Source organism: Homarus americanus, unplaced genomic scaffold (genome assembly GCF_018991925.1).
Source record: "Homarus americanus isolate GMGI-L3 unplaced genomic scaffold, GMGI_Hamer_2.0 scaffold39155, whole genome shotgun sequence".
Taxonomy (NCBI): domain Eukaryota; kingdom Metazoa; phylum Arthropoda; class Malacostraca; order Decapoda; family Nephropidae; genus Homarus; species Homarus americanus.
The window spans coordinates 5,820,308-5,847,673 of NW_024737042.1; the positions used below are offsets into that span (position 1 = coordinate 5,820,308).

General features: G+C 37.2%; 1 protein-coding gene across 1 annotated transcript; it reads right to left on the bottom strand.

Moving 5' to 3' along the window:
• Positions 1-25,556, bottom strand: LOC121872622 (protein FAM50 homolog). Its single transcript, XM_042375525.1, has 8 exons — positions 25,506-25,556; positions 22,221-22,431; positions 21,623-21,787; positions 18,515-18,718; positions 13,544-13,646; positions 4,174-4,328; positions 3,616-3,712; positions 1-263 (listed from the first exon to the last, which is right to left on the bottom strand). The coding sequence occupies exons 2-8, from the start codon at positions 22,398-22,400 to the stop codon at positions 136-138; spliced, it is 1,032 nt and encodes a 343-aa protein (XP_042231459.1). The 5' UTR covers positions 22,401-22,431; positions 25,506-25,556; the 3' UTR covers positions 1-135.
• Between the last annotated feature and the right edge of the window lie 1,810 nt (positions 25,557-27,366).

Consider the following 27,366-nt stretch of genomic DNA (forward strand, 5'->3'; position numbering starts at 1 on the left):
TGGAAGGAGGGTATTGTTTTTGTGTTTGTACATTCTAAGAATACCTTAGTATTATAAACATCCCATTATCTGGCAGTACAGCAGGAACAGAAGACATATTTGTACTTGAGAGTTTAGGGTGTAATGGAAGAGTTTTCATTTCTTCTTGTTTTTATCCTTAACTGTGTATTTCTCATAGTTCTTCTGAGGATCATATGGTTCCCATCTACTTGCTGGAAAGATGTGCTTGTTGCGTTCATACCAACTTCGCATTACCACTTTACCTGAGGAATAATGTGTGCGTTTTAATAAATTGGTTTGAGTAGTATGCAGTTGAATTAAAATCTAGCAGAATCTGGTACCCATTTAAATTGAGGCCTAGTACTGTTTGAGGATTGGTTCGTGACTTGTTTCATTCCACGAGCCAAGGAGTATTGTCTGCAACAAGGGATTACATTCAAGATTTTGTTAATTTTGGATAATGCTCCGGGACACCAACCACACCTGGACGACCTGTACCCTGATGTTAAGATGTTAAGATAGTCTACTTTCTACGTAACGCTACCTCTATCATCCAACCCATGGATCAAGGTGCTATTGCAGCTTTCAAAGCTAATTATTTACATACGACCTTTGCTCAGGCTGTTGCTGCTACTGAAGGTGAGAAAACGCTCAGAGAGTTTTGGAAGGACTCCAACATTTTGAAATGTATAAAGAACATAGCTGCAGCATGGGATGAGGTTACAGGTCAGTGCATGAATAGAATATGGAAGAAACTCCTGAAAAGATATGTGAACAGTTTCAGAGGATTTAATGAAGATGAAGTAATTTCTGTGATTAGTAACAAGATAGTGGAGTTGGGTAAACAGCTGGAGTTAGAAACTGATAATGAAGATGTTGAGCAGTTGGTTGAAAGTGTAGCAGAAGTGCTAAGTAATGAGGACCTTATTGAACTGGAAGCACAGAAAATTGCAGAGGAAGAAGAGAGACAAAATGTAGAAGAAGAACCTGCACCCCCCAAAAATTTTTCATTGAAACAAATGGCAGAGGAATTTGCTACAATTAATAAGGGGATGCAAATGTTTGACGGAATGGATCAAAACGTTGAGCGTTTTGCCAAAGTTGACAGAATGATCCAAGATGCACTTGTTTGCAACAGGGAGATTTATAATGAAAAGAAAAAGCAATCTGTGCAGTCTAAATTGGATATATATTTTAAGAAGTCCCCCAGTGCTGTCTCCTCACGCCCCACCAGTGCTGCTTCTTCACTCCCTAAAGATGATCCAATACCTTCAACAAGCAATTTTCCCCTGTATTTTAACCTGTCTGAAGAAAGCGACATTGAGGGCCCACCCAGCCCTGTCTCCTCCTCTGCTTCATCCAGTTAATGTAGTCTCCATGTATAATTAAAAAATTACGGGGGCCCCATGTGCATTCAGCCGACTACATTAAAGGTAAGTGTACAGTAACACTGTATTTATTCTTCATTATTTATTACTTTTACTGTACTGTATTTAATTTTAGATTTTCCATGTACAGTGGTCCCTCGGTTAATGAACGGTTCGGTTAACGAATTACCTTCCATAAGAATCCTCAATTCGGTTAACGAACAAAAATTAGATTACGAAATCCTTACGAAAATCACGTTTTGTTTTGAGCATCAGCTGATGGGCTAGTCTGCCAATTCAGTAATCTGTTCTGTTTACATTCGTTTCCAATGGAGTAAATATCAAGAAAGTTGTGCTCTTTAATATTTTTGCATGTTTTATATTAAAATTATTAGTCATTTTAACATTTATTTAACATATTGATAATATATGCAGTACAGGGAACTAGTTTTTGTGCTCCCATCAGAAGCTTGACTCAGCCACTAGGCATCAGTTGGGCTTTGTTGACAGTGGAGTGAACATCTATTTTGTTGGTGTCTTGAATATTTTTGCATTTGTCATTGAAATTATTTTTCATTCTGAAATTTAGTTAACATATTGATAATATACAGCGCAGTGCAGTGTTGATTTAAATAAAATAATCTTGAATTACACCTAGTGAACTTAAAATTTTATTGGTGAAATTAATGCATCAAGCAAGGTTCCCTGAAAGGTGATTTCTCGTCCATCCCTACTTCCTTCTCTTCTCCTCCACCCCCACTTCTAATTACCATCATCATCATCAACCAGGAACCTTCTACATACACACCTCAAAGTAAGTGTAATTTATTGCATTTTTTTTTTTACTTTGTATGTACTTTTCTGTGAGCTGGAACCAATTACCCAATATCCCATTGAAACAATGGATTCGGTAAAAAAAAAATTTTGGTTAACGAATGACCCTCTGGAACGAATTGTGTTCATTAATCAAGGGACCACTGTAATTATTTTATTTTTGCCCCCCAGGCCCTGATGTGAGTCATTGACCTGTGCTCTAGTGGGCTAATCCCATAAAAAAATAAATAAAAATACCTCTCTTATTTGCAAAGTGAATCAGATAAAATAATATCTGTGGAGATGGCATGTTGCTATAAAATAAGAAAAATGAAGAGCATGGATGTGTATGTGTGTGAAGTGAATGTATGTGTGGACTTGGCACATATACCAGGCTAAGCTGCGTTATTGTTATTTTTAACTCGTAATTTCGGGTATATATACGTGACTTTATTCAATTTTTCTTACTCTGTTACATGTACACAATCGCTCATACAGAATGTGTAAAAAATAAAAGATGTGATTATTATAAGGTCAAAAACATAAAGGGAATAAACATTTCTTACGTGCACTGGAGTTAGCACACGGATCATGGAGGGAACAGCGGTTGGGATCCCAGCTGTCCCAGTCTCCTGTCTCCTGCATGTAGTGAAACTATTGCCAACTGGCAATGTGGTATTTTTTCTTTTATTTATTAGTACAGTATTATTATTATTTATTCCTCACATTTACTAGTACTACAGTATACACACGACCCTGGTCCCCAAGAGCCTTGGATAATGAGGAGTGTACAGTATATAAAAAAATGAGAAAGTTGCTAGCTGGGAATACATCCCCTGCTAATTACATTGATTCTTATGGGGAAAATTGCCGATATTCGCAAAGTTGTTATTCGCAATAACTTATAGGAACACATCCTTTGCGATACCCAGGGCACATATTCCTGTACAGATTAATTTTCTTATACATAATTTTCCACATATTACATGACAGTAAATGAGGAGAAATTGGACAATTAGGCATCTGGCCCAATGACTGTGTAGTGATGCGAGTGACAAGTCTGCTTGTCCTCACATGAGATTGAGGAGTTAGTTAAAAGGTGACTGTAGACAAATAACACATTGAAAGCTTTTTTGTAAACTTAACATGCTAGACAATAACAAAATAAGTTAGTGAAATAAATAAGCATACTGACAGAAAAAATTTCATTATACTAGCATATTTTCATTATTGCTAATTATAATTTTTTAAACTGGGGTTTGTGCTCGAAAATCAAAGCATGGAAGAAACATACATTTTTTGTAACTGGGAATTTCAATAAATTAAATCCTCATAAATCAGGATTTGCAGTCTCATTAAAACAGCAAGTTATGGTTACTGAATGGAGAAACATAATGTAAAACAAACATTAAAAATTTTAAGCAAATCACCCTACCTGCATGTGATTCTTCCTTTTCTACAGATGCATCACTCACCAATCGTACATCATCACGAACATCAAAGTGAAACAGTGGTCCACTCTTACCACGTGCCTAAAGAATAAAAATATGATAATACAGTACATTATCTAAGTACAGTACAGTACATATATTATTCATGAATCATTTATCGTATTTAAATATATCAGCTTTTTCCACATTTAAGGCAGAGTGACAAGTAAAATACTATGCATTTCCTGTTTTATTTCAACCTAAATATTTTGCTACAGTAACTGATTTCTTCTTATATTGCATGAAACTCACACTGCAGAAGTTATATGAATAAAAGAAACAGAATGCACGAGTAGAAAACTAGAATGACTTATAAAAAGTACTACCCATTTCATTGATGGAAAGCATACAATTTAAGAAGTTTGGGGACTTTTTTGACCACTGGGTGACACAAGTGTTTAAAAGCATCAGTAACCATAAGTATGGAAGAGAAGTTTGTTTAATTAGACCAAGGTACCTATTTAAATACTGGAGAATGATAAAATTAAACTAAAAATAAATACCTTATTAACAATAAAATCATAAAAGGTGTAATGATGTGGTATGATAAGATCCTCCTTAATGTACATCAGATGATCCGCAGATACAGAACGTAGCTCATTAAACTCCTTACGTAAGATTTCTAATCCACGTTGGAGAAACTGATACACACTGTTCCCTGTAAATGTAAGATGAAATGTATGAGATTTTTTACAAAAGTACAACTGAGTAATCATTCAACCAAGTGACCTATTCCTCAATTACGTAACTATATTTTCAGCCTTTAGGCTGCCATGCTCTTTCAATTAACCATAAATTATTATTATTATTATAAAGTGAAGTGAAAAGTAAAATAGGATAAAATAGGTTCCATACACATAATGCCCACTAAGGACAGTATGGATAAAGTACACTGGATATAAAAGCCTTTGGTATTCAAAGAGGCAGGGTGGCTAGCACTGCACTGCACATGACCACCTTCACTTCCACACCTAGGTGTATTAAGAATACTGTACCCCAGATTTAAACCAATGACCCTTAAGACAAGATGTGATAGCTGGATCCACTCAGCCACTGCAACAAAAGTACAGATAGTCCCCGACTTACAACTAACTCAACTTACGTCCATCCGCACTTACGACTTGCTCTGACCGTACGACCGTCCGCACATACGATCGCCGCAGTCGTGACCAAAATTTTTTCAAATGGCGCGCGCATTTTCTATACCGAAACGTTTCCGTCCCGAGCGAGAGCGTGGCTGGCTCGGGTCACCGCGTGGTTACACTCACTCAGTACAGCGCTTAGTTCGTGTTTGGCTATTGTATCCTATACTGATCGCGCTGTGTACTTGAGTTATTATCGTATTTAATTGACTTTATAATGACTGGAAAGCGTACAAGTGAGAGTGCTGGTGGTGCTCCGAAGAAAAGGAGACAGGCAATTACTTTTGAGATGAAAATGAAGATAATAATGAAGTATGAGAATGGAAAAACTGTAGCAACAATCTCACGCGACCTAGGTTTCTCGCACTCGACCATATTCATTATTCTGAAGGACAAGGAACGTATTCGTGATGTAGTGAAAGGAACACCTATAAAGGGAATTATAATTTCGAAGAAAAGACAAGGTCCTATTCACGATATGGAAAAATTATTGGTGATATGGATAGAAGACCAGATACAGAAGCGTGTACCCTTAAGCCTTCTAACCATACAGGCTAAAGCAAGAAGCCTGTTCCAAAGCCTGAAGGAGCAGGCAGGAGATGAATGTGATCAAACCTTTACAGCAAGTCATGGGTGGTTTAATAGATTTAAAAAATGCTACAGTCTACACAATGTTAAGGTGAGTGGAGAGGCAGCTAGAGCCGATGTTGGTGCTGCCGAAGCTTTTAAGGAGGAGTTAGATGATGTGATTGTGGAAGGGAATTATTTGCCTGAGCAAATATTCAATGTCAATTATATTATCCTAAACATAGTCTGAGGTATTATTTATTATGAAACCTAAAAACCTAGTGTTTTCACCCAAACATTTCTCAGGGAGGGAGCAGCCAGCAAGCGTGGGAAGATGGGAGGGGGCAGGAGTTGAGTCCATTATTTGAATTTGAATGGACATTAACACATTAACCGGGGAATGTATTTCTCTTAAATATTAATTGTGTGTGCATACCATCATAAAATTAAGATGTTATTTTTACTACAACGTACTATTGTGTCAGAAAAAGTGCAGTTTCGGGGTCGGCCCAGTCTCTATTTCAATTAATCCCATATGTCCTGTTATTTCGTTTACGCGTTTCTCGTTTTACGCGAACTTCCACGGGTTCAATTGACCGCGTAAATGACGTTAACCGAAATGGACGTTGTCCGATCATCACATAAACTTTTTATTTATACTTACGTGTATGTGGAATACTATATACGTAGATATACACTTTTACTGTTAAATCACTACTGTAATGTGATACAGGTGATTAATTTTTATCTCTTGTGCAAAATACATGACGTTTATATTAAAATTATTCACTGTTTTACAAGGATTCCAGCAACGCCAGCAGATGGGGGAGAGAGAGGGTACGAGGGGGCGTGGGGGGAGGGGAGGTAGTACGTTTGACAGTTGGCACAGGCCCAGGTCTAACGCGTGTATATTTATCGGTTCTTAGGTGACTAAGCTTCTCTCTTATAAAAAGCCAGTGAAATGACCTGGGTGAATATAATTAACATAGCTGGGATTCTTGTAACATACTGATTAATTTGAATATAAACATGCTATAATTTGCACAAGACAAAACAATTTTAGTACTGTAATCAAATTAGTACATGTGCACCCCAGCTTTGCACTAAGAAATCTATGTAAATCTACCCAAAAATACAGTTGAAAAACTTTTTTATAAAATGTAGTACAGTACTGTACACTAATGTACAACAATTTTTATCTCTTGTGCAAAATATATGACGTTTATATTCAAATTATTGGCTGTCTTGCAAGGATTCCAGCAATGAAAATTATAATCTCCTAACTTTAGTCTGAGATATTATATAAGATAAAAACTGTAAGTCTAAAAGCCTGGCTGGGGGGAAGTAGCCAGCCACGCCACCCAGCGAGGGGTTGGGGGGTTGAGGCGAAGGTCTCTGTGTGTTTATTTAACAGTCCTACTAAGCTTCTCTCATTTTAAAATGCCAGTGATATGACCAAGGAAACTATATTTAACATAGCTAGGATTCTTGTAAGATACTGATTTATGTGAATATAAACACATTGTAATTCGCACTAGACATAACAATTTTAGTACCGATATCAAATTAGTACCTGTGCAGTCCAGCTTTGCACTAATTTATTTTACGTTTATTTTAGTATGGTGAGTGAATGTAAATGGGTGAAAATAAATGAAGAAATTTATGTAAATCTACCCAAAAATACAGTTGAAAAACTTTTTATAAAATGTACTACAGTACAGTATTGTTCACTAATGTACTACATTTTTTATATCTTGAGCAAAATATATGATGTTTATATTCATATTAATCTCTGTCTTGCAAGGATTTCAGCAATGCAAATTATATTATCGTAACTTTAGTCGGAGATATTATATAAAATAAACAAAGAAATTACCAATCTTTTATCTTGAACACGAGGGTGGTGGGAAGAGGGGGGCGGGGGGAGGGCGGGAGGGCAGGAGGGCGGGAGGGGGCAGGAGGTGACCGTGTCTGGCGTGTGTTTGTTTTATTTATTTTATTTGACATAAGATTTGACAGATTGGCGCGCGAAGGCCTGCCTGACTGCAGCCGTGTTGATTTTATCATTGCCAAAGTGACTAAAAGCTCTTCTCATAATTTTTACCCAACGACCTGGGTGAATATAACTTACATTGGAGGATTCTTGTAGATAATGCGTTGTTGAATGTTTTTTAATTTGTTGCAATTTGTTTATTCTTTGATGAAGGCGGGATCTGGTGTCACTTGGTACCCTGTACCACACAAAACGCTATTTTCATCACAAGTATACAGTCATCCTTGGTTATCGGCGCCTAATTGGGACTTTTGCTTGAATAACGAAAGTACCAGAACCTATGGGTTGTTCTAATTGGTTCCAGGCACCGGGCCCAACCCAAGTTTCCCATTTCGATTATTTATACTCACTTTAAATATATATACTCGTATTGTAATATATAAACACACATAAACATAGCTGGGTTTATTTAAAAGTGATGAAAAAGGGTAAACTAATATAGTCCACATGGCTATTTTTTTATTTAGTCCCCCGTCATCTGAGTGGTTTTCTCTCTCACATCAGGACCTGAATTATAGTTTTTCTCTCTTAATCTTAGAGTGCACCATTTTCCTTTTTAGTAATACCACAAATTTGAAATTGCAGCTAATTTGCTAAGTTTTAATTATTCGAACAACTTAGATATATGTCTGATTACAGCAAATGTGTTGTCAAATTTGTTGAAAGATTTTATCCTCAATAGATGTGGGTTTAAAAAAGCCTAAATGAGAAGTAAATTCCTTGCGCACATAATATCCTGACCAGTATGGGGAGATCACCATGTTTCGTCGAAATTAGTAGGTAATAATTAGTCCAGCAGGTGTCGAGTTTTTAGAATAATATATCGTCCAGACGTTGTTCAAATTGACGTTAACATTTCATGTGTGTGTGTGTGTATGTATATATATATATATATATATATATATATATATATATATATATATATATATATATATATATATATATATATATATATATATATATATATATATATATATATATATATATATATATATATATATATATATACAATTTATTACCCCTGCAGCAGTCAATGAACCCCAGAGGGGGTCGGTGTTAAGTGAAGAAATCCGGCGTTAAGTGAACAACAGAACATATGGGTTAATTCCAATAGAAACCGGCCCGACCCCCAACTCCACTTTTGAAGACACATAACTATGTTGTAGTAAAATAACATCTTAATTTTATGATGATACATGCACAATTAATACTTAGAGAAATGAAATACAGTCGCAAGTTAATGTCCATTCAAATAAGACTCAACTCCTCCCCTCTCCACACTACACTGCGGCTCTTCCTCTCTGAGAAATTTTGGGGAAAACCACTAAATTTTAATAAATAATACCTCAAACTAAAGTTAGGATAATACAATTGACATTGCTGGATTCCTTGTAAGACCAGGAATATTTTGAATATAAATGTCATATATTTTGCACAAAAGATAACATAGTTGCCAGAAAAATTTTATCTAAAATTTGTATGTCTAATGCAAAATATATGATGTTTTTCAAAATAATCCTCAAATTATAAAATTTCAGCAATGTAAATTATATTCTGACGGGTAATTTGTATGAATTTTATGAGCTAAAACAAATATCTTCAGTTAATAAAAAAAAATAATCTTCACGACACTATCTGTCAATCAAAGTACCCCACCTTGCCTCCCGCTCTTCAGCCGGTCAGTCCCAACCCTCCCCCACCCCCACCAATCCTCCTTCAAGAGATGTGGGGTGAAAAAAAATAAATTTTAACATTTTGTATTAAATAATACCTCAGATTAAAGTTAGGATAATATAATTGACATTGCTGGATTCCTTTGTAAGACCAGGAATATTTTGAATATAAATGTCATATATTTTTACAAAAAACATATCTACTCAGAATGAACATTTTATCTAAAATTTGTATGTCTAATGCAAAATATATGATGTTTATATTTCAAAATGATATCATCAAGTATAAATTCCGGCAATGTAAATTATATTCTGACGAGTAATTTGTATGAATTTTATGAGCTAAAACAAATATCTTCAGTTAATAAAAAAAAAAATATTCTTCCAGGGTAACAGATGGTACGTTCGGTCCTCCCTCCCCCCCACCCCCACCAACCGTCCCAAGGAGATGTGTGGGATGCAGAATATTTAACTTTGGTAATAAATAATACCTCAAACTAAGTTAGGATAATACAATTTTGACATTGCTGTTCCTTATGAGACCAGAATATTTTGAATATAAATGTCATATATTTTTGCAAAAGATAACATATGTACAGTGACCCCTAGTTTTACGAACACCTCGGTTAGAATTTTCGATTAACGAACTGCCTTCCATAGGATCTTCAATTGGTTACGAAAAAAAAATTAAACAACGAACTTCTTCAGAACCGACCTCAACATGTTTTCGCTTGCACTGACGGGCAACCAGGTTTAGTATCAGTCCTAATACATTAATCGGTTCTGGGCTTAAATTCCTTACTATTTTGTAAATATCAAAGTTTATACTATTCAATAATTTTAAAGTTTAATATTCAATTTTTTAGTCATTTTAACAATTATTGAACAAAATTAAGGTAAAGTGACTAGTTTATCATGGCATCCAGCCTCTTAACACAGCAAACAGGCGTCAGTCTCTCTCTGTTTCACTGGAGGTAACATCTTGCTTGAGACTCTCTTCAACTAAATGCTTTTTCTGTGTTTCCAAAGCAAATTATTGGTCATTTTGAAATATATTTTATATATTGACAATATATAATGCAGTGCAGCGTTGATTTAAAAGAAATAATCTTGAATTAAACAGAAAGCTAAAATTTTATGGGTGAAATGGCACCATGGGGTGACTTCTCTTCCACCCCAATGCCTTCTCTTCTTCCTTCTCCTCCACCCCCATTCTAAATCCATCATCATCTCATCATCATCCAGGAGCCTTCTACATACACACCTCAAAGTAAGTGAACTTTTCTACCATTTTTGTTGAATTTAGGAAATTTTGGTGAGCTGGAACCAATTGCAAAACCCATTGAAACAATGGTTTCGGTTAACGAACGTTTGATTATGACGACCTTCTGGAAGATTGAGTTCGTTAACAGTATCCTAATACTTAGAAACATTTTATCAAAATTTGTATGTCTAATGCAAAATATATGATGTTTATATTCAAAATGATCACCAAATTGTAGATTCCAGCAATGTAAATTATATTCTGGCGGGTAATTTATGAATTTTATGAGCTAAAACAAATATCTTCAGTTAATAAAAAAAAATATTCTTCACGACACTATCTGTCAATCAAAGTACCCCACCGCTTCCCTCTTCCAACCTTGCGGTCAGTCCCAACCCCTCCCCACCCCACCAATCCTCCCTCAGAGATGTTGGGTGAAAAAAATAGATTTTAACATTTTGTATTAAATAATACCTCAGATTAAGTTAGGATAATATAATTGACATTGCTGGATTCCTTGTAAGACCAGGAATATTTTGAATATAAATGTCATATATTTTGCACAAAAGAACATATCTACTCAGGTGGACATTTTATCTAAAATTTGTGTCTATTCTGCAATACATATGATGTTTATATTCAAAATGATCATCAAATATAAATTCCAGCAATGTAAATTATATCTGACGATAAATTTGTATGATTTTATGAGCTAAAACAAATATCTTCAGTTAATAAAAAAAATATTCTTCACAGGGTAACAGATGGTCGGTCGGTCCTCTCCCCACCCCCCACCAACGTCCCAAGGAGATGTGTGGGAAAACCAGAATCTTAACTTTTTTGTAATAAAATACCTCAAACTAAAGTTAGGATAATATAATTGACATTGCTGGATTCCTTGTAAGACCAGGAATATTTGAATATCATGTCATATATTTTGCACAAAAGATAACATAGTTACTCAGAGAAAAATTTTTATCTAAAATTTGTATGTCTAATACAAAATATATGATGTTTATATTCAAAATAATCACCAAATTATAAGAATTCCAGCAGTGTAAATATATTCTGGCAGAGTAATTTGTATGAATTTTATGAGCTAAAACAGGCAGTCAGGCAGGGTGGCGGGTGGGGCAAATCTAAAAATAGCTCGGGCGGACACTCACCGCGTATATGTGAAAAATCCGTGTTAAGTGAAAGTTCAGCCTCAGGCAATCACAGATATGATAAAACGTGTTAAGTGAAACCCATAGGCGGGGTAATACGTTATATATATATGTATGTATATATATATATATATATATATATATATATATATATATATATATATGTATGTATGTATATATATATATATATATATATATATATATATATATATATATATATATCACATTAGAGCAAGGATGGTACAACTTTGTAGTTCAGGGGGCCACATCGGACTCATGAGGGCTCTTTGCAGGCCACCTATTATATTTCAAAGCCAATAAAATTATTTGCAGATTTAATGGGTATGACCGCAACCCTGGAACATCAGCCTGGGCTAGATGTATGCTGATTTAAGTTGTATTGGTACCAGTAATAATACATTTTATTCAGTATTTTTTGCCTCTTTTTTAACCTCAGCTTCAATGGTTCGGAATGTTCACTAATACAGAACTGGTTTGGTCCCAAGCTTCCCAGATTAGCGAGGTCCACCCTGTAAGAACCACTAAATTTCTACCTAGGGCAGGCAAAACAATTAAAAAGCAGTCTCACATCTCACCACCACAAATTCGTGGTACAGTAGAACATCAATTTAAAGCGATTCAATTTAAGATTATGATTTATAGCGACACCCACAATTAAGAACAACATTTTAATTTAAAGCGAATCTTTCCTATTTTGCGAGAGTCAATCTGGTGCATCATATTTTAAAATTCGCGTCTAATGTTTCTCTGGGCACGCTACACTGTCCTAAGGGCAAAGCTGTACTGTACATGTACTCAAAATAATGTACTAAATGATTTTAAAAAATTTGTCTCGTGCAAACTATAGCATGATTATATTCAAATTAATCACTATCTTATAAGAATTCCAGCAATGTAAATTATATTCTCCCCGGTCACTTCTGTGACATTTTATAAGCAAAAAACAAAAACTCAATCTAAAGGACATTAATAAACAAATAAATACTTCACTAGACCTTTGTCCCCCAACTGTCGAACGTGTCACTGGAGACAGCAATGGGTGATTCATTTGCTTGCGGGAGACTGCAACTTCACATATAAGACACAGGCTGATTTTTTTTTGCAATTTTTCAAACAAAAAAGTGTCTCTTATATGCTGTAAAATATGGTAGGTTCATCATCAATGTCCTTTAAGTTATCAGAATCAACAGCATCCAACCTTTCAACAACAAAATTCATTTTGAACCATTTGTGCACTTTCCTCTGTGACACCTTGATGGATACTGAATACCAGTCGATAAAAAAATCCCCCATTCCCATATATAGAAGCATTGGCTGATGCCAACAGAAGAGTTATATAACCCTCAACCATTAATAAGAGAGTGCACACAATATTCTTTAAAGTCCTTGGCCCATATTCATCATACCCAGTGTATATAATAAATAATGCTCTCACACATACAGCAACAACAAAATAGTGAAAAGGTTAAAATTTGGAAGACCTCTTCCCTCCAGTTTCTGAGAGAAATGCCTTTGTTGTCAAATACTGTACTCCATTCCTAGGGCTATATAAGTAGTCACAATAGGAGAGGTTTATTAATCATTCAAAGTAGACCAGGTCATCCATGTCAAGTCTCATGAGTTTTTAACCAATGCCCAGGTAAGTCCATGACATTCAAGCTATCTTGTGAATGGCAGCTAATAAGGAATTACATCTACCTTGCACTTGGTAAACCAAGTTTTTAGCTAATGAGTTTTTCCAGCTACAGAAAATTTTTACTGACTGCAAGGAATTTCCAGTATTTACAAGAAAGAACATACAATATAAATAAGATGTAAAGAACAAATACAATTAACAAAACAAAAATGTCATGCTGAGTAAAGAAAATTTCTTAGGAACAGTCGGTCATCTTGACAATACGGTTACTAAAAACAAATTACATTGCACAATACAATTCTAAAGTTAAACACTTCAAATCATTAATAAAAACTTACAAGCTGTTATTACCTTTCTTCATACGTACAGACCGTCTGTGGCCTGATCCATCCCAGTAACTAAAGGTGATCTCGATTTCTTCATTTTTCATGGCTTCTTGTTTTGCTACCCATTCCTAGAAAATTTGGAAATTAAATTAAGTACAAGTACAGTAAGAAGCAAATTTGAAGCAACAGATTAGGGTTAACCATGATGCAGAGAACAAGAAATACAGATACAAGGTGAGATGGAAGTGAATGGAATACTGTATTGGATAGAGAGAAAATGAAGGTCTGCTCTACTGTATGGACATTGGACATGCTGGTAAATTGGAAAGTAAAAGACCAGTAAAAAGGGTGGATAATTCACAGGTGAACGACAGGAGGGAAAAGAAGAACCCAAACCACAGAAAGATGGGGGGTAAAGGATGCACTAGAAGCAACAGGGAGAGACATTTATTCCAGTAAGCAGCAGTGTGCATGAATAAGTAAAGAGCAAACTGTTGAGTAATTTTTGAGGAAGGTCTGGTGATGGGTGAAACTAACTTGTGTAAGATAAACCAGATGAATAACATATGACTCCTAATAAAGTTTAATTTCACTCATGACAAGTAGTAATGCAATACAGTATCTGATGGCCCACCAACAACTTCAGTAGAACTGCTGGGTGGATATGGCCAATAAATAAACCACAAATTAAAGGAAGAATACTGTATATGTCTAGCAAAATGTTTTCTTTTGTAAATTCTATGATTCTCCCATGACACAGCAACAACAGATTGCAAGAAGTAGTCTACATAATAGTTATTAACTGTATATGGCAGCATAGGTAATGATGAAGCATATACTGTATACACTACAGCTGAACTTTGTTACTTCGCCCCTTTTATCTTTACCATTATAGTTTTGTGCCCATTAAAAAGTAGAACCCCTGTTATCTGGCACCTACAGTGATTGAGAGGTGCCTGATGAAAAAAAAATTCCAGTTCGCAGAATCCCACTCTTAGGATCCCCCAATAAATCCAACAATGCACACTGCTACAGGCTGACCTTGCAAATTTATGTCTTGGAAAAATGAGCTTCTTTAACACTTATTCCACTATATAAATGATGTGGCTTAGAAATAAAGAAAATGTAATATAAAACTATAAAATAAAAAAAGCATGGGTGTGTATGTGTGGGAAATGAGCGCGTGTGCGTGGAGAAGGTTGGCTATAACTGCGTGGTCGCGCTTCCTCCCGATGTGATGTCATGGCTTACACAACGCAGTGCGGTGCCACACATCTGTAAGTCAGCTGGGTGACTGCCTGTCTGAACTCATCCAGAGGATGGTTTGACTGTGGATGGAGCTATTTTTGGTACATAAAATATGTGCTATTGTATTTAATGATATGCTAAGTATCAATTTTATTGTCTATCCTAAGAATAAATATGGCAGCTCATCCTCATTATGCACAGTATTCAAACTTACGATTCTAGCTGATGTTGGAGATATTTTTATTATTATTATTATTTCATTTAGGGGCCAGTTAGTTGAAGCTGCTGGTTACCCGGACTCTAGATAACCAGCATTCTACTTTAGTCCTATTCACACAGTTTGCAAGAAACCAGTTTATTCATCTTCAGAAGTACTACCATGGGAGGAGTCTAACCATCTAACATAATGGCTTTTTTTTCTGACTAATTAACCAACTATCTCATGACGGTGAGTGAAGTATAGTCTGTTTACTTGAAGCTTGTAACTGAGGCCTAGGGTTAGTTTGTAGCAAGGCAGCTGATTAGTTGGTGGACAGACACCCAAAGAATGACTACAGTTCTTAAGTATTAATCTATCATTTTTATATTTTCATATTTTGAGGAATAATAACTTTTCTGTGCTGATGGATAGGTGACTGGACAACTCCACCCTCAACCTCATTAACACGAAAGTACAGTATTACCTCACTATACTGAAATAATTGGTGAGGAGCCAGTTTGATACACTATAAGGAAGTTTTCAGTATAAAATGAATCCGCAAAATTCATCGAATACAGCTACAGGTATATGTAAAAAGTTCGGTATTTTTAGTCCAGACAAAAACATCATACAGTATCTATGAGTTTATCTTGTGTGAGTTAAGGTATATAGTTTGTTAATTTCTATAAAATCTGAGATACGAGAATTAGTCCCAATCCAACCTAAGTTAAAAAAGTAATTAAAATTAACAAAGAAAACTAATAGAATCCATCAACATTGCAACACTAATGCTGTTTGTTTTGATTTCAGTCAATCAGAACGAAGTGCACAACTCAAATATAACATTCACCAGTCAGCTGTGTCCTGTGAGATGGCTTTACATGTTGCCATTGTTACAAGTAAAAACTATATAAATTGTGGAAAAATACTTTCATCACTCAAATGTGAAATAGAAATAAAGAAAATATCATATAAGAATATCAAATAAGAAAACATGTTTCTTCTCTGCGGGAGGTGAACCAAAGTGTTGAGTCTGAGTCAGTGGGTGGTTGTCAATAGCTCAAATGGCAACTTATCTATTATAATTAGGCCTATTTCAGTTAAAACCAAGAACTGAAACATGTTCATTACAGTTGTGTAATGTAAGAACGATGTGTAGTGGATATGATGTGGATGTATAGAAGATCATGTGGGGATGTAGTGATGATGATGTGGATGTTTAGTGGACATGATGTGCTTTTTAATACCACATGTTTCATTAAATAAATTTGTAAAGGTTTATTAAATAAATTTCAAACAAAGAAAGCCGACACGTCGATGAAATTTTATTTTCCCCGCCGTCAATAGTGTCAATACGAGCTGTGCATCGTCTGCCGATCACGTGAATACTGGGGCCATAACACTTGGTGTCACTGTTGTGACTCAGTTAATCTCAGATGTTATGAATGGATGACAATGCATTGAGTAAACATATTGCTAATTATGAATTTGGATGTAAATAAGAAATAATTAATCAAGTAGAAAAATTAATTGTTTATTTAAAACGTAAGTAATATATAAATTAAATTGAACTTAAGTTATGATGATGCACAATTACAATGAGACCGATGATGGGTGCACTTGACCTTGACTATGTATCCCACAGATCCACATTATATCCACTAAACATCCATTACAGATCCACTACACACCCACAGTGTCATTGAGATTTTTATAATAATCATAGGTTTTCTGATTTTGTGTAGGCAAATGATAAGAATAAGCTACATTGACAAGAAAACAAATGAAGTACAGGTACTGAGATTAGCACGAACAACTAGAGAAATACATTAAGTCCTCGCTCAACATCGTGGCTCCCTTCCTGAAAACCACAACGTTAACGGAATCAATTTTCCCCATAAGAAATACATAAAATACGGGAGTTACATTCCCAGGCCTCCCTTTGCCCCATAAAATACATTACATACACTATACAGAAATTCAACGGAATTTTTTTTAGAAAATATATATATATAAAACAAAGAAGTCTGTCTGTGTGTCCGCACGAGAATCTCGGAAACTACTTTACCGATCTGTAGTGATGATGGATGGTGTTATATGTAGTGATGATGGATGGTGTTACAGTATATGTAATAATGATGGATGGTGTTATATGTAGTGATGATGGATGGTGTTATATGTAGTGATGATGGATGATGTTATGTGTAGTGATGATGATGTTATATATAGTGATGATGGATGTTGTTATATGTAGTGACGATGGGTGGTGTTATATGTAGTGATGATGGATGGTGTTATATGTAGTGATGATGGATGGTGTTACATGTAGTGATGATGGATGGTGTTATATGTAGTGACGATGGATGGTGTTATATGTAGTGATGATGGATGATGTTATATGTAGTGATGATGGATGGTGTTATATGTAGTGATGATGGGTGGTGTTATATGTAGTTATATGTAGGTAGGTAGGTAGGTAGTCCATTGTAACGAGGTATGCCAAACGTACGATATTTCACACCGTGGCCTAGCGAAAGAGTCGCCCGGAGGGCAGCGTTTCTGCTAGTAGTACATATATAAATAAACTAAATCATTTTGTATTGTACTCACTGATGGGCAGAGGTGGTGGAGCGAGTGTGTGCTGGTACGGATAGTACGCACTGTTGTGGGGGTTAGACCTAGCACAGCAGCAATGTCCACCGCACATTCACCTTTCTCAAAACGGTTTAAAACCTCCATTTTCGTAGCAAGGCTAATGGTCTTACGTTGCTTCTTCACAACACTAGCATCAGTAGCACTTGATGGGCACTTGGAAGCCATTTCGAATGGTGAGAGTACAGTATTAAGAGCAAAAACACTTAACCACGCACAAACGCTGTGGAAGGCTAACAAAGACTAGCGAAGCTTGGGGACGCTGTGATGCTCCACGAGTGGCAGCGTAGTGCGCCAAGATGAGAGAGGGTGATGTGCTGTACAAAGAAGTCTGTGACGACATTGTACTGAATCGGCGGGACGTTATCCGAATCATGGGTATCTAAAGAATAACGACGTTAAACGAAACAACATTATCGGGGGCAACGTTAAACGAGGACTTGCTGTACTTGAAAGTTACAGAACAATAAAAATTAGATACTTTGGTCATATAATTAGGGATGAGAGGATAATAACAGAACTATTAATAGGCAAAGTTAAGGGCAGGAGGGCCAGAGAAAGGCAGAGACTGGGATGGATGAATGAAATTAAAAACTGGTCCCCTTGGAGAATTGATAAAAACAGCCTGACAACATTTATAGTGGAGGACTGTGGTCACTAACTCTCAGATATAAGGACAGTACTCTGATTGATTGATACTTGTTTCAAAATTGCTTAACTTTAACTCCATTTTCTAATGCAGCTACAGTAAATTCTATTTGTACTGATAATTCAATATTTCAGGCTAATTTGATCAACACAGAGACCCAACACTATCATATTGTTGATGGTTCAGTGTATACTGTAATTTTTTTTTAAATGTATGTATACGGTATTTACAAGATAATTTTTGCTGACCTGTCGCAATTCTTCCCTGAGTCTATTTTCAGCATCTTCTCTTGCCCTGTCCGGTAAAAAGCTGGTGTCAACATCAGGGTTTTTAGCCATCTTAAATTCCTTGTCATTTCCATTTGATTCATCAGCCTCTTCCTCTTCCTCTTCTTCTTCCTCCTCTTCTTCTTCCTCTTCCTCATCATCAGGACAAAAACTAAGTTTTGCAATCTGCAAGGGATATAAATGAATTTGACAAAAATTATAATATTTCTGCATAAGACTATAGCTCCTCCCCGACTTACGCCTTACTCAACTTACGACCACTCGGACATACAACCGCCTCAGTCATACCAAAATTTTGTCAAATTACGTATTTTCGAGTCCCAACGTCAGTGATTGCGCTGTGTACTGACAAAATTTTTGTTTGTAATTCACTTTAAAATGGCTGGCAAGCTTAAAAGTGAGAGGTTTGTGGTGCTGAGAAGAAAAAGAGACACTCATTTTAGATTTTCTATGTATTATTTAAGCATTTTCAACTTCCGACCTGGATTTGGGTCCCTAACCCCGTCATAAGTCGGGGAGGAGCTGTATATCCTTTTTGTATTGAAAAATATTTTTAATTTGGAGCTATATGAGAAAAAATCACAGCTGTTAAAAGCAGAACACAAACAATGTAAATTTAAGTTTACCAAAAATGTTTGTGAAGAGAACTATAGTATACATTAATAGATTACAGATTTTGCATGTACTGTAATAATAATCACAAAACCTTTGGTCTACAACTGGTATGTGGCTAGATATTGACATGCTGGAGATTAAATAAATCCTTTCACTCCCCTTCCAACTGCATTAGTAAGAAATTGGTATTAATCACTTTCTTAGATTTAATATGGTTGGTAACATATGCCAACAAACTTTCAATATGTCAGAACTGATATTCATATCACTTTTTATGATGACACATACAACTGTATTTGCTCTAGCAAACAGATACCTGAAGTGTCTAAAGAGGATGACACTTAGCTTTTGTAGAAAAAAAGAGCAGGGTAGTCAGTGTGCTGTGATGGTCCTCTTGAATTGTCAACCAGGAAATGAATCAAGATAACAGAGCCGGAACTTTAGATGGTAAGTGTGTTGATTGGTCATTGAAGGCTAGTACTCGTATAAGGCCTTCTGTCTCTATTGGACAATTGTTACACCTGGGGGCAGATTCACTCATGATTTACGGTCACCACTGAGCACCCATAAGCATCCACAAGGTGGGAATAACTCCAATATTTTCTACTATACTATGCATCCCATACCAAGACACACAGAGCTGCCAGACATAAAGTACTTCAAGGATCACTAGTGAGAGTGAAGCTGTGAAGATGTAACTAATGATTGCTTTAGCTCATGACTGTGCACTCCGGAGAAAAAGGGTGTTTACGGATCCTTTGGAACCACTACAAATTGATGACCACCTACTGCTACGTAGGAATATACTCTGGCTAGATGCGTCTGTGTTAATAGCTTTGAGGGTTTTTGCAAGTGGTAGTTTCCGGAGTGTATTTGATGAGGTTACTAGCTTAAGACAATCAACTGAGTCAAGAATTATAAAGTGCATTTGTTCCATAATAATAATAATAATAATAATAATAATAATAATAATAATAATAATAATAATAATATTAATTATTATTATTTTCATTAATATTATTACTGTATAATTATTAACAAAAATTTCATTAGTGGAATTCCGCTGCCTTTTCTTTTAAACTTTTGTCCCTCCATTGTTCTTATCATGTGTGATTTTATGCATCGTGTGCTGGCATGGGTAACGTGTGATTGAATAATATTCCTCCACAGTGCTTGTTCCGGGCACAGTGATTGGTTTAGCGAGAAAGCAATACAAATGCACCCCAACTCCATCTGGTGGTAGCTTACTGAATTAAACGTAATTTTCATCACTGTACGAGCCTTTAGTGAATTTCCTGTTACCAATATCATACGGTCACTGTAGCCTCTCGAGACAAGGGGAAAGATACGATCAAAGTTATGGTCAGTTTAGTGAATCTGGGCCCTGATCACCTCATTCTTGAGCCAAAGTGTATGATGGGGAGGTGGGAATGATTGACATTCTGCTTTGGTACTGTAATTCCCTTCCAGAAGCAGGCCCCCCCCCCCCCCAAGTATCTATCAAACTTAGCAGTATGCAGGCCAGCATCAACAATCAACAACATATCCTTCTACTCCAAAATTCATGATCTCTGGACATCCATACATGCTACTTCTTCCCATCCTCCTCACTTCTAGGAATCCTTCACTCCATCCTTCCATCTGCTTTCTGGTCTTACCCTGTCCCTCCTCCCATCCACCTCTGAATTCTACTTTCTTCTTTCTAGTCATTCATCGTCCATTCTCTCAAAATTCTGGTCTTCTCTCTGCCCAAAACTAATCTTGCCTCCACATCTTCTTATTATTTCTAATTCTTTGCATAATCTTCATTCAACAATTTTCATGTACTGTATGTTATACATTACATAAAACCAGTGTTGTACGTTGACGCCGTTAATTTAACGCCGTCAATGGATGGCCACAACTTTTTGTTATCACTGACGCCATCAATTTTTTGGGCAGGTGACGCTACAGGTGACGCAGTCAACTTTTCACCCGAGCGGAGTGTCAAGCGTCAATTTGTTCGTCAACTTCTAACATTTTTTATTTTTCCAAGTTAAATTTTTAATTATCTTGTTATAAAGATGACCGGGAAAAATTATGCTGCGCCCCCCGCCCGCGCAGCTTTCTACAAGTATTTTGAGATGCTTGTATTCTTGCGGGGGAACAAATGAATAATTAAAATGATATAAAATAAATCATAATAAATAATTAAAAATTAATGAATATTTTTTTTATTTTGCATATGTTACTCCCATACACAGGAGAATACGCGTTTTGGGGCTGCATTTGTACGTCACTGAAAACTCTTTGACGCTAGGTGTTGACGCTGACGCTAACGGCGTCAATTTATGAAAATGTTTACGCCAACGCTGATGGCATCAAATTTCTCAGCCGTTTACGCTGAAGCTGGTGGCGACATTTTTTTCGTTGACGAGTACAACACTGCTTAAAACATACAGTGAATGAACTAACCTTCTCTCTTTGTTCCTTTTTCTTGGCTTGTTTGGCCTCAATTTCTTTCCTCAGTAACTTTTCTTGTTCTTTCTTTTTTCTTGCTAGTTCTTTCTCTCTCTCTTTCACAACATCTTCTTGTTTGGCTTTCATTTCATTAAGAGTAACCAAGCCAATTGTAGAACTCTGCAAAGCAGAAGCATGCATATAACACTCAGGACAAGAATACAAGAATATTTAAAAAAAAAAAATTCTTCATATCATAAACTATGTTGTAACAAAAAGAAATATTAAAATGCAATTCATCAGTATACATAAGTACCCTGTATGTACAGTACAGCACTGTGAAAAAAATACTGTATTTATATATGATGCAATCTATAATATTGTACTGTACTTGGAAAATCATTTAAAATGACACTAAGTCCTATCATACAAATTAATGTATTCAGTAATAAACTGAGTATTTAGGATACTGCTCAATAGTTACAGCAATATTCAAAACTGTATAGTCCTTAACATTGAAAAATATAAGGCTCAAACTACAGTACAGTACAGCATAGTGTACAGTACAGAAAACTAAAGTACAGGGTACTGTAGTCCTATAGGTTGTACATACCTTAAGTTGCTGTTCTACGGCATCATAATGAACAGCAAATTTGTTCTCAATCTTGTTTATCTTTAATGATTCCTCTAATTTCCTTTTCTTTTGCTCCATTTCCTCCTGCTCCCGTTCTCTTCGCTTTTTAATCTGCATTGCTCGACCTGCCTCACTGGCTGCTCCTTTATATTGTGCCATTTTACTCTGTCAGCCTCTACCTTATTTTACTCTGTAACAAAAATGTATGCGAATTAAATGAATCTTGTCACATAGGCGACCTTTCCAGTCCCCTGAATAGGCTGTTTACTCTTTCATTAAAGCCTGATTCAGTGTAATACTTTTATTTTTACTTTTATCCTCTTCGCCACTGGTCGGCTCGTTAGCCGCTTGGGTGATCGGTCACGTCTCTGTTACGTACTGTTAGCAAGTACTGGGCATGCACCGGCTCCTGAATATACCTGAACCTGCTCCAGTGTTGGTCAAGTCTGGTCTTGAAAGAGCTCACACTCCGTACCGTCACAACACTCTCTGACAGATTGTTCCAAGAAATTAAATTCTCCAAAAATGTTTGCCCTCATAGTTTTCTGGACTTAACAAAAACAAAAACAACAACAATAATAATAATAATAATAATAATAATAATAATAAACAGTTTATTAAAAAGTTCAGCAGCCCGTAGCCTGAAAATACAATTGACAGAAATGACTTATTACATACAGTGACATTGGGGGGGGGGGGGTCATAAAAGAAAGGAAACGGAATATACAGTGAACATAAAAATTAATGTTTACATTGGAGGTCACGTAGGCCACACAAGCTGAGGTGTTGAACAATAAACAGTGTAGTAATTCCCTAACTGATGGTGTTATGAAGGGCCTGATGTGGTGTAGTAATTCCCTCACAGATGGTGTTATGAAGGACCTGATATGGTGTAATATTTCCCTCACAGATGGTGTTATGGGGGACCTAGTGTGATATTTTAATTACCTCATAGATGATGTTATGAGGGATCACACATGATGCTGTAGCAACTCATTCATTGTGTGGCGTCATAGGGCCATACTCAGGATCATGTAGCTTGAGATCTCCTTGTGGGGATTGCCCACGTTTTGCATTCAAGAAGTGTATTGAATCCTCAAGGCTTGAGCAATGCTCATGGATATTACTGAAATTTCCGTAAATAGGGGGTGCGCACCATAAGCAAGCCCTAAGCATAACTCAAGGTTGACTATCAACATAATTGCAATTATATTGTTGCAATGCTTCCAGTATAGTCTGGATTTACACGGATTTTGTTTATGCATTTGGTCATTTACGCGGCACCTTGCCAGAATGACAATTTTAAGTTACGCAGTTCATTCTATCATTTATGTGGCAAGCGGCGTGAGAGGTCCAGGCGCGCCAATTATTAGTTATGCGGTACATTCTTGACCATACAAGGGAAGCGGCGCGGGGAGAGTGTGCAGTATGTCACTGTTGCGTTATCGCTGACGTCATATGATGTATCAGACTGTGATTGGGCCACGCATCCTTACCTCCCTCCCCCGCTAACTGTGATTGGTCTAATGTAATATGACAAGTGCCCAGCCACCGGAGGGAAGATGTCGCTGACCTAGCCGGGCCAGTCTCATTGTTCTCAGTCTATGCGTATATCGTTCTCTCTTGTACCCACTAATCTTTTCAACAATGGCTTCCGCTGGACCCCCACCACCCCAGAAAAACCTTGAATTACCTGGACCAAGCCACCCCAAGCCCAAGAAGATACGACGCGCCCTAAGTTGTTTAACACATGAATTTACACGATAATGCATAGAACCTGACCTAACATACCCCACCTATGGGTATGTTAGGTCAAGTTCTATTAGGTTCTATGCATTGTCGCTTCCATTTTTGTATTTAATATCATGATATTAGTGGGTAGAATATATTTCAATAAATTTGGACAATTCCTTCTGGTGGTAGCCGTTATCTACACCTTTACCAAAAACAATGGTATTATTGCGTTTACACACCGTTCACTCCTACCATTAATCTATTATCATATTCGAATAAGACGTCTAATTATAAGATTATTTTCATCTATTACATTACCGGCGGAAATGTATAACAACGGAGATAGCATATACAAAATTTTCACTATTTTCTTCTATTAATCTTCCTCTATTATCGCCTGCCTCACCTCTAACACTGCGTGTCTCCTGCGTCTCCTTCATAAATCATCACGCGCATGCGTTTCCGTACACGTCACGCGGCCAATCAAAAGCGTTTTTGTTTTTGCAACCAATTAAAATGATTTTGGGTTTAATTCGCGGTATATTTGGCCCAATCAAATCCGAGTTTTATTTTGGGTCTCTCATATTTTGAAATTCAAGCTCAGTTCCAACCATGGAAGTCTGCGATGGGTGTCACTGAAATTACTGTATATGAAGCTGATTGCGAGTTTTTGGGAAAAAAACGAAGACACTATAGCAGTTTTTCGATCGCATGGTGTTCTTCCAACCTCAGTAAAGTACTAAGAGCAAGACTGAATGTAAATATCGCAAAGACTAACATATGTGGAGTTGTGTAAGAATTTCAGAATCCAACGACAAACAAGAACCAGGCCAATAAGGTAAGAAATAGGTGATTCCATCATATGGTGAGAGTCAGTTAGGTTAGGTTAGGTTAGGTTTGGTTTTTGTTTTTCTAGTATTTTTTGGTGTATTTTGCCATGATTTTTTTTCGGAAAACGTCCAACGAAAAAAATTCGATAAAAAACCCCCAGCTAATTTCCACCTAAAATAAAGGTCATATTCGGTCTAAACACACACAAATACACTAGAAAAATATATTTTTGACTTTCTAACAGAGAACGGTGTGACAATGCAAATTTACCAAAACAATTTTCCAACTTTTTCCGTTAAGGTTGTTGGGTGGAGGGGTGTACAGTATCTCAAACACTAGTGATTTCCGGCAAAAATGAATGTCAAATTCGTTCGAAACTCATAAAATACTATAGGAAAACATATGTTTAATATCCAAAGAAAGAACGATGCTTTTCTATAAATTTTCCCAAATAATTCTTCTGCGGGTCAGTGGTCAATATTAACCAGGTACTATAATATACTATACCACTGTACCAAAAGGAGTAGGTGTCATAAACCAAAACATGGCATAGTACTGTATACTATAATAGTAACTAATACTGGACAATTAAAATTATAACAAAGAACAGACTATCCGCCAGACAGAACAGCTAGTACAGTAAGATGATACGTGGCGAAATGATAAAGTACTAAATTCTATACTATAATAATACTATACCATGTAGAGTGGTTTGTGTCGTGTGTACATAAACAAGATAGTCACCCTGTGTGAGAGGCAGTAAACGTTCCTTAAGGTTTCCACCAAGGGTTCTATTTTCAAAAATTGTTTCTTTTTTTTAAGAAATTAATAGCAAAAAAATATAACCTTTAAACTGTCGATGTTCTACATTGAAATGTTATAATGTGGGATAAAATACTAAAGAACACCAAACAAACCTTTGAAAGAGTTTTAAAATGAGGCTAGATAGATTCATGGATGATAGAGTGGTAGTGTAGTGGATTTCTCCCATACAAACGCTGTTTGCGCTGAGTAGGCGACCCCGCGAATTTTACAGTGTGTGCCTCGTGGTCTGGGTCAACCAGCGCCGCCATACATCACGGAGGTCAAATACTAAGCCACGCCAACCCCCGCTATTTAAGACCTGACCTCGTGGTAACCTGTCTCTTTTTTGTATACACCAACCAGCCAGCAACACCTCCTTCTCCGCCTGCCTGGCGGTCCTCGCTCCTGCCAGCGAGCATGGCGACCCACAAGCTGTCCTCCTCTGAGCACCCTCACCAACCAGCTCTCTCTACATCACGCTTGTAACCACGCTGCCACTTCCCAGCACCAAGCTGCATTGTACATCCAATACAATATGTATACAGAGAGCACATTGTGAGTTTCCTTTCTCCATCCCATCCTGAGTGTGAACCCAAACAAACATCCAATACCCCACAAGTGGTGACCCCCGGAGATTCGCACTCACACAGGATGGAGAAGAAACCCATCACTCTCCCAGTCTTCAAGCAACATGGAAGACTGGCTTATCCACCCAGAGGCAGCTCTCATCGGCTCTACAGCTACTGTCTCTACACCACAGGTTAGACACCCTAGAGCAGCTCTGCTACTCTAAGCAGACAGCCGCTCCTATTCCTGCCCCAAGCACCACGTCTTACCGACCCCAGCACACCCGTCCTGCCTCAGACGCCGCCCCCGGCCCAGCAGTACCCCCTGCCGCTCCCAATGCAGCCCCTACTCCCGTCGCTGCCCATGCGCCTGAGTGCGGACCCACACACCCCTCTTTTCTCCCTCATGTCCTCCCTGCTACTGTCCTGCACCATCCGCTTCTGCTGACGCAGCACCTGCTCCTGACCCAGGCCCACACACCCCAGCAGGCGCATCTGACGACTCTGTACCTGCCGTGAGGGAAGCACAACATTCATCGCCTCCACACACCCTCTTCCTCCCTCTCTTCTCCCACAGATATTGTGTATCTAGACAGTTGTCTCCTCTAGCGGCCGGCTCGTCCACGCCCTGCCGTTATGTCCAACATGAGCCATGCACCGCCCGTTCTGCCTCACATGTGCCATGCAACCCTGCAGACAACAAGTCTCCTACACGCCTGGGGGGAAGGAGGGAGTATTGTAGTGGATTTCTCCCCTACAAACGCTGTTTGTCGTTGAGTAGCCGACCCCACGAATTCCACTGTGTGTGCCTCGTGGTCTAGGTCAACCAGCGCCACTAGACATCACGGAGCGGGGGTCAACTACTGAGAGATAATTTTCTGTTCCAACATGTGAAAGACCCGACACATTACAGAGGGGAGCAAACACCCAAGCCACTTGACCTCATCATAACAAACGAGGAGGGTATGGTGGCCAAACTGGAACACCTTGCCCCAGTTGGCACCAGTCACCATACAGTGTTGTCATTCAGATTTAACTGTTACCTAGTTCAAGATAAGGCCAGGCCAAGGTGCAAATATTACAAGGGAAATTACAATGGGATGAGGGAAGAGATGAGGGGTATCAACTGGCCTGACTTATTAAGGTACAAGAACGCAGACACTACGCTGAATATCATAACTAGTAAAATG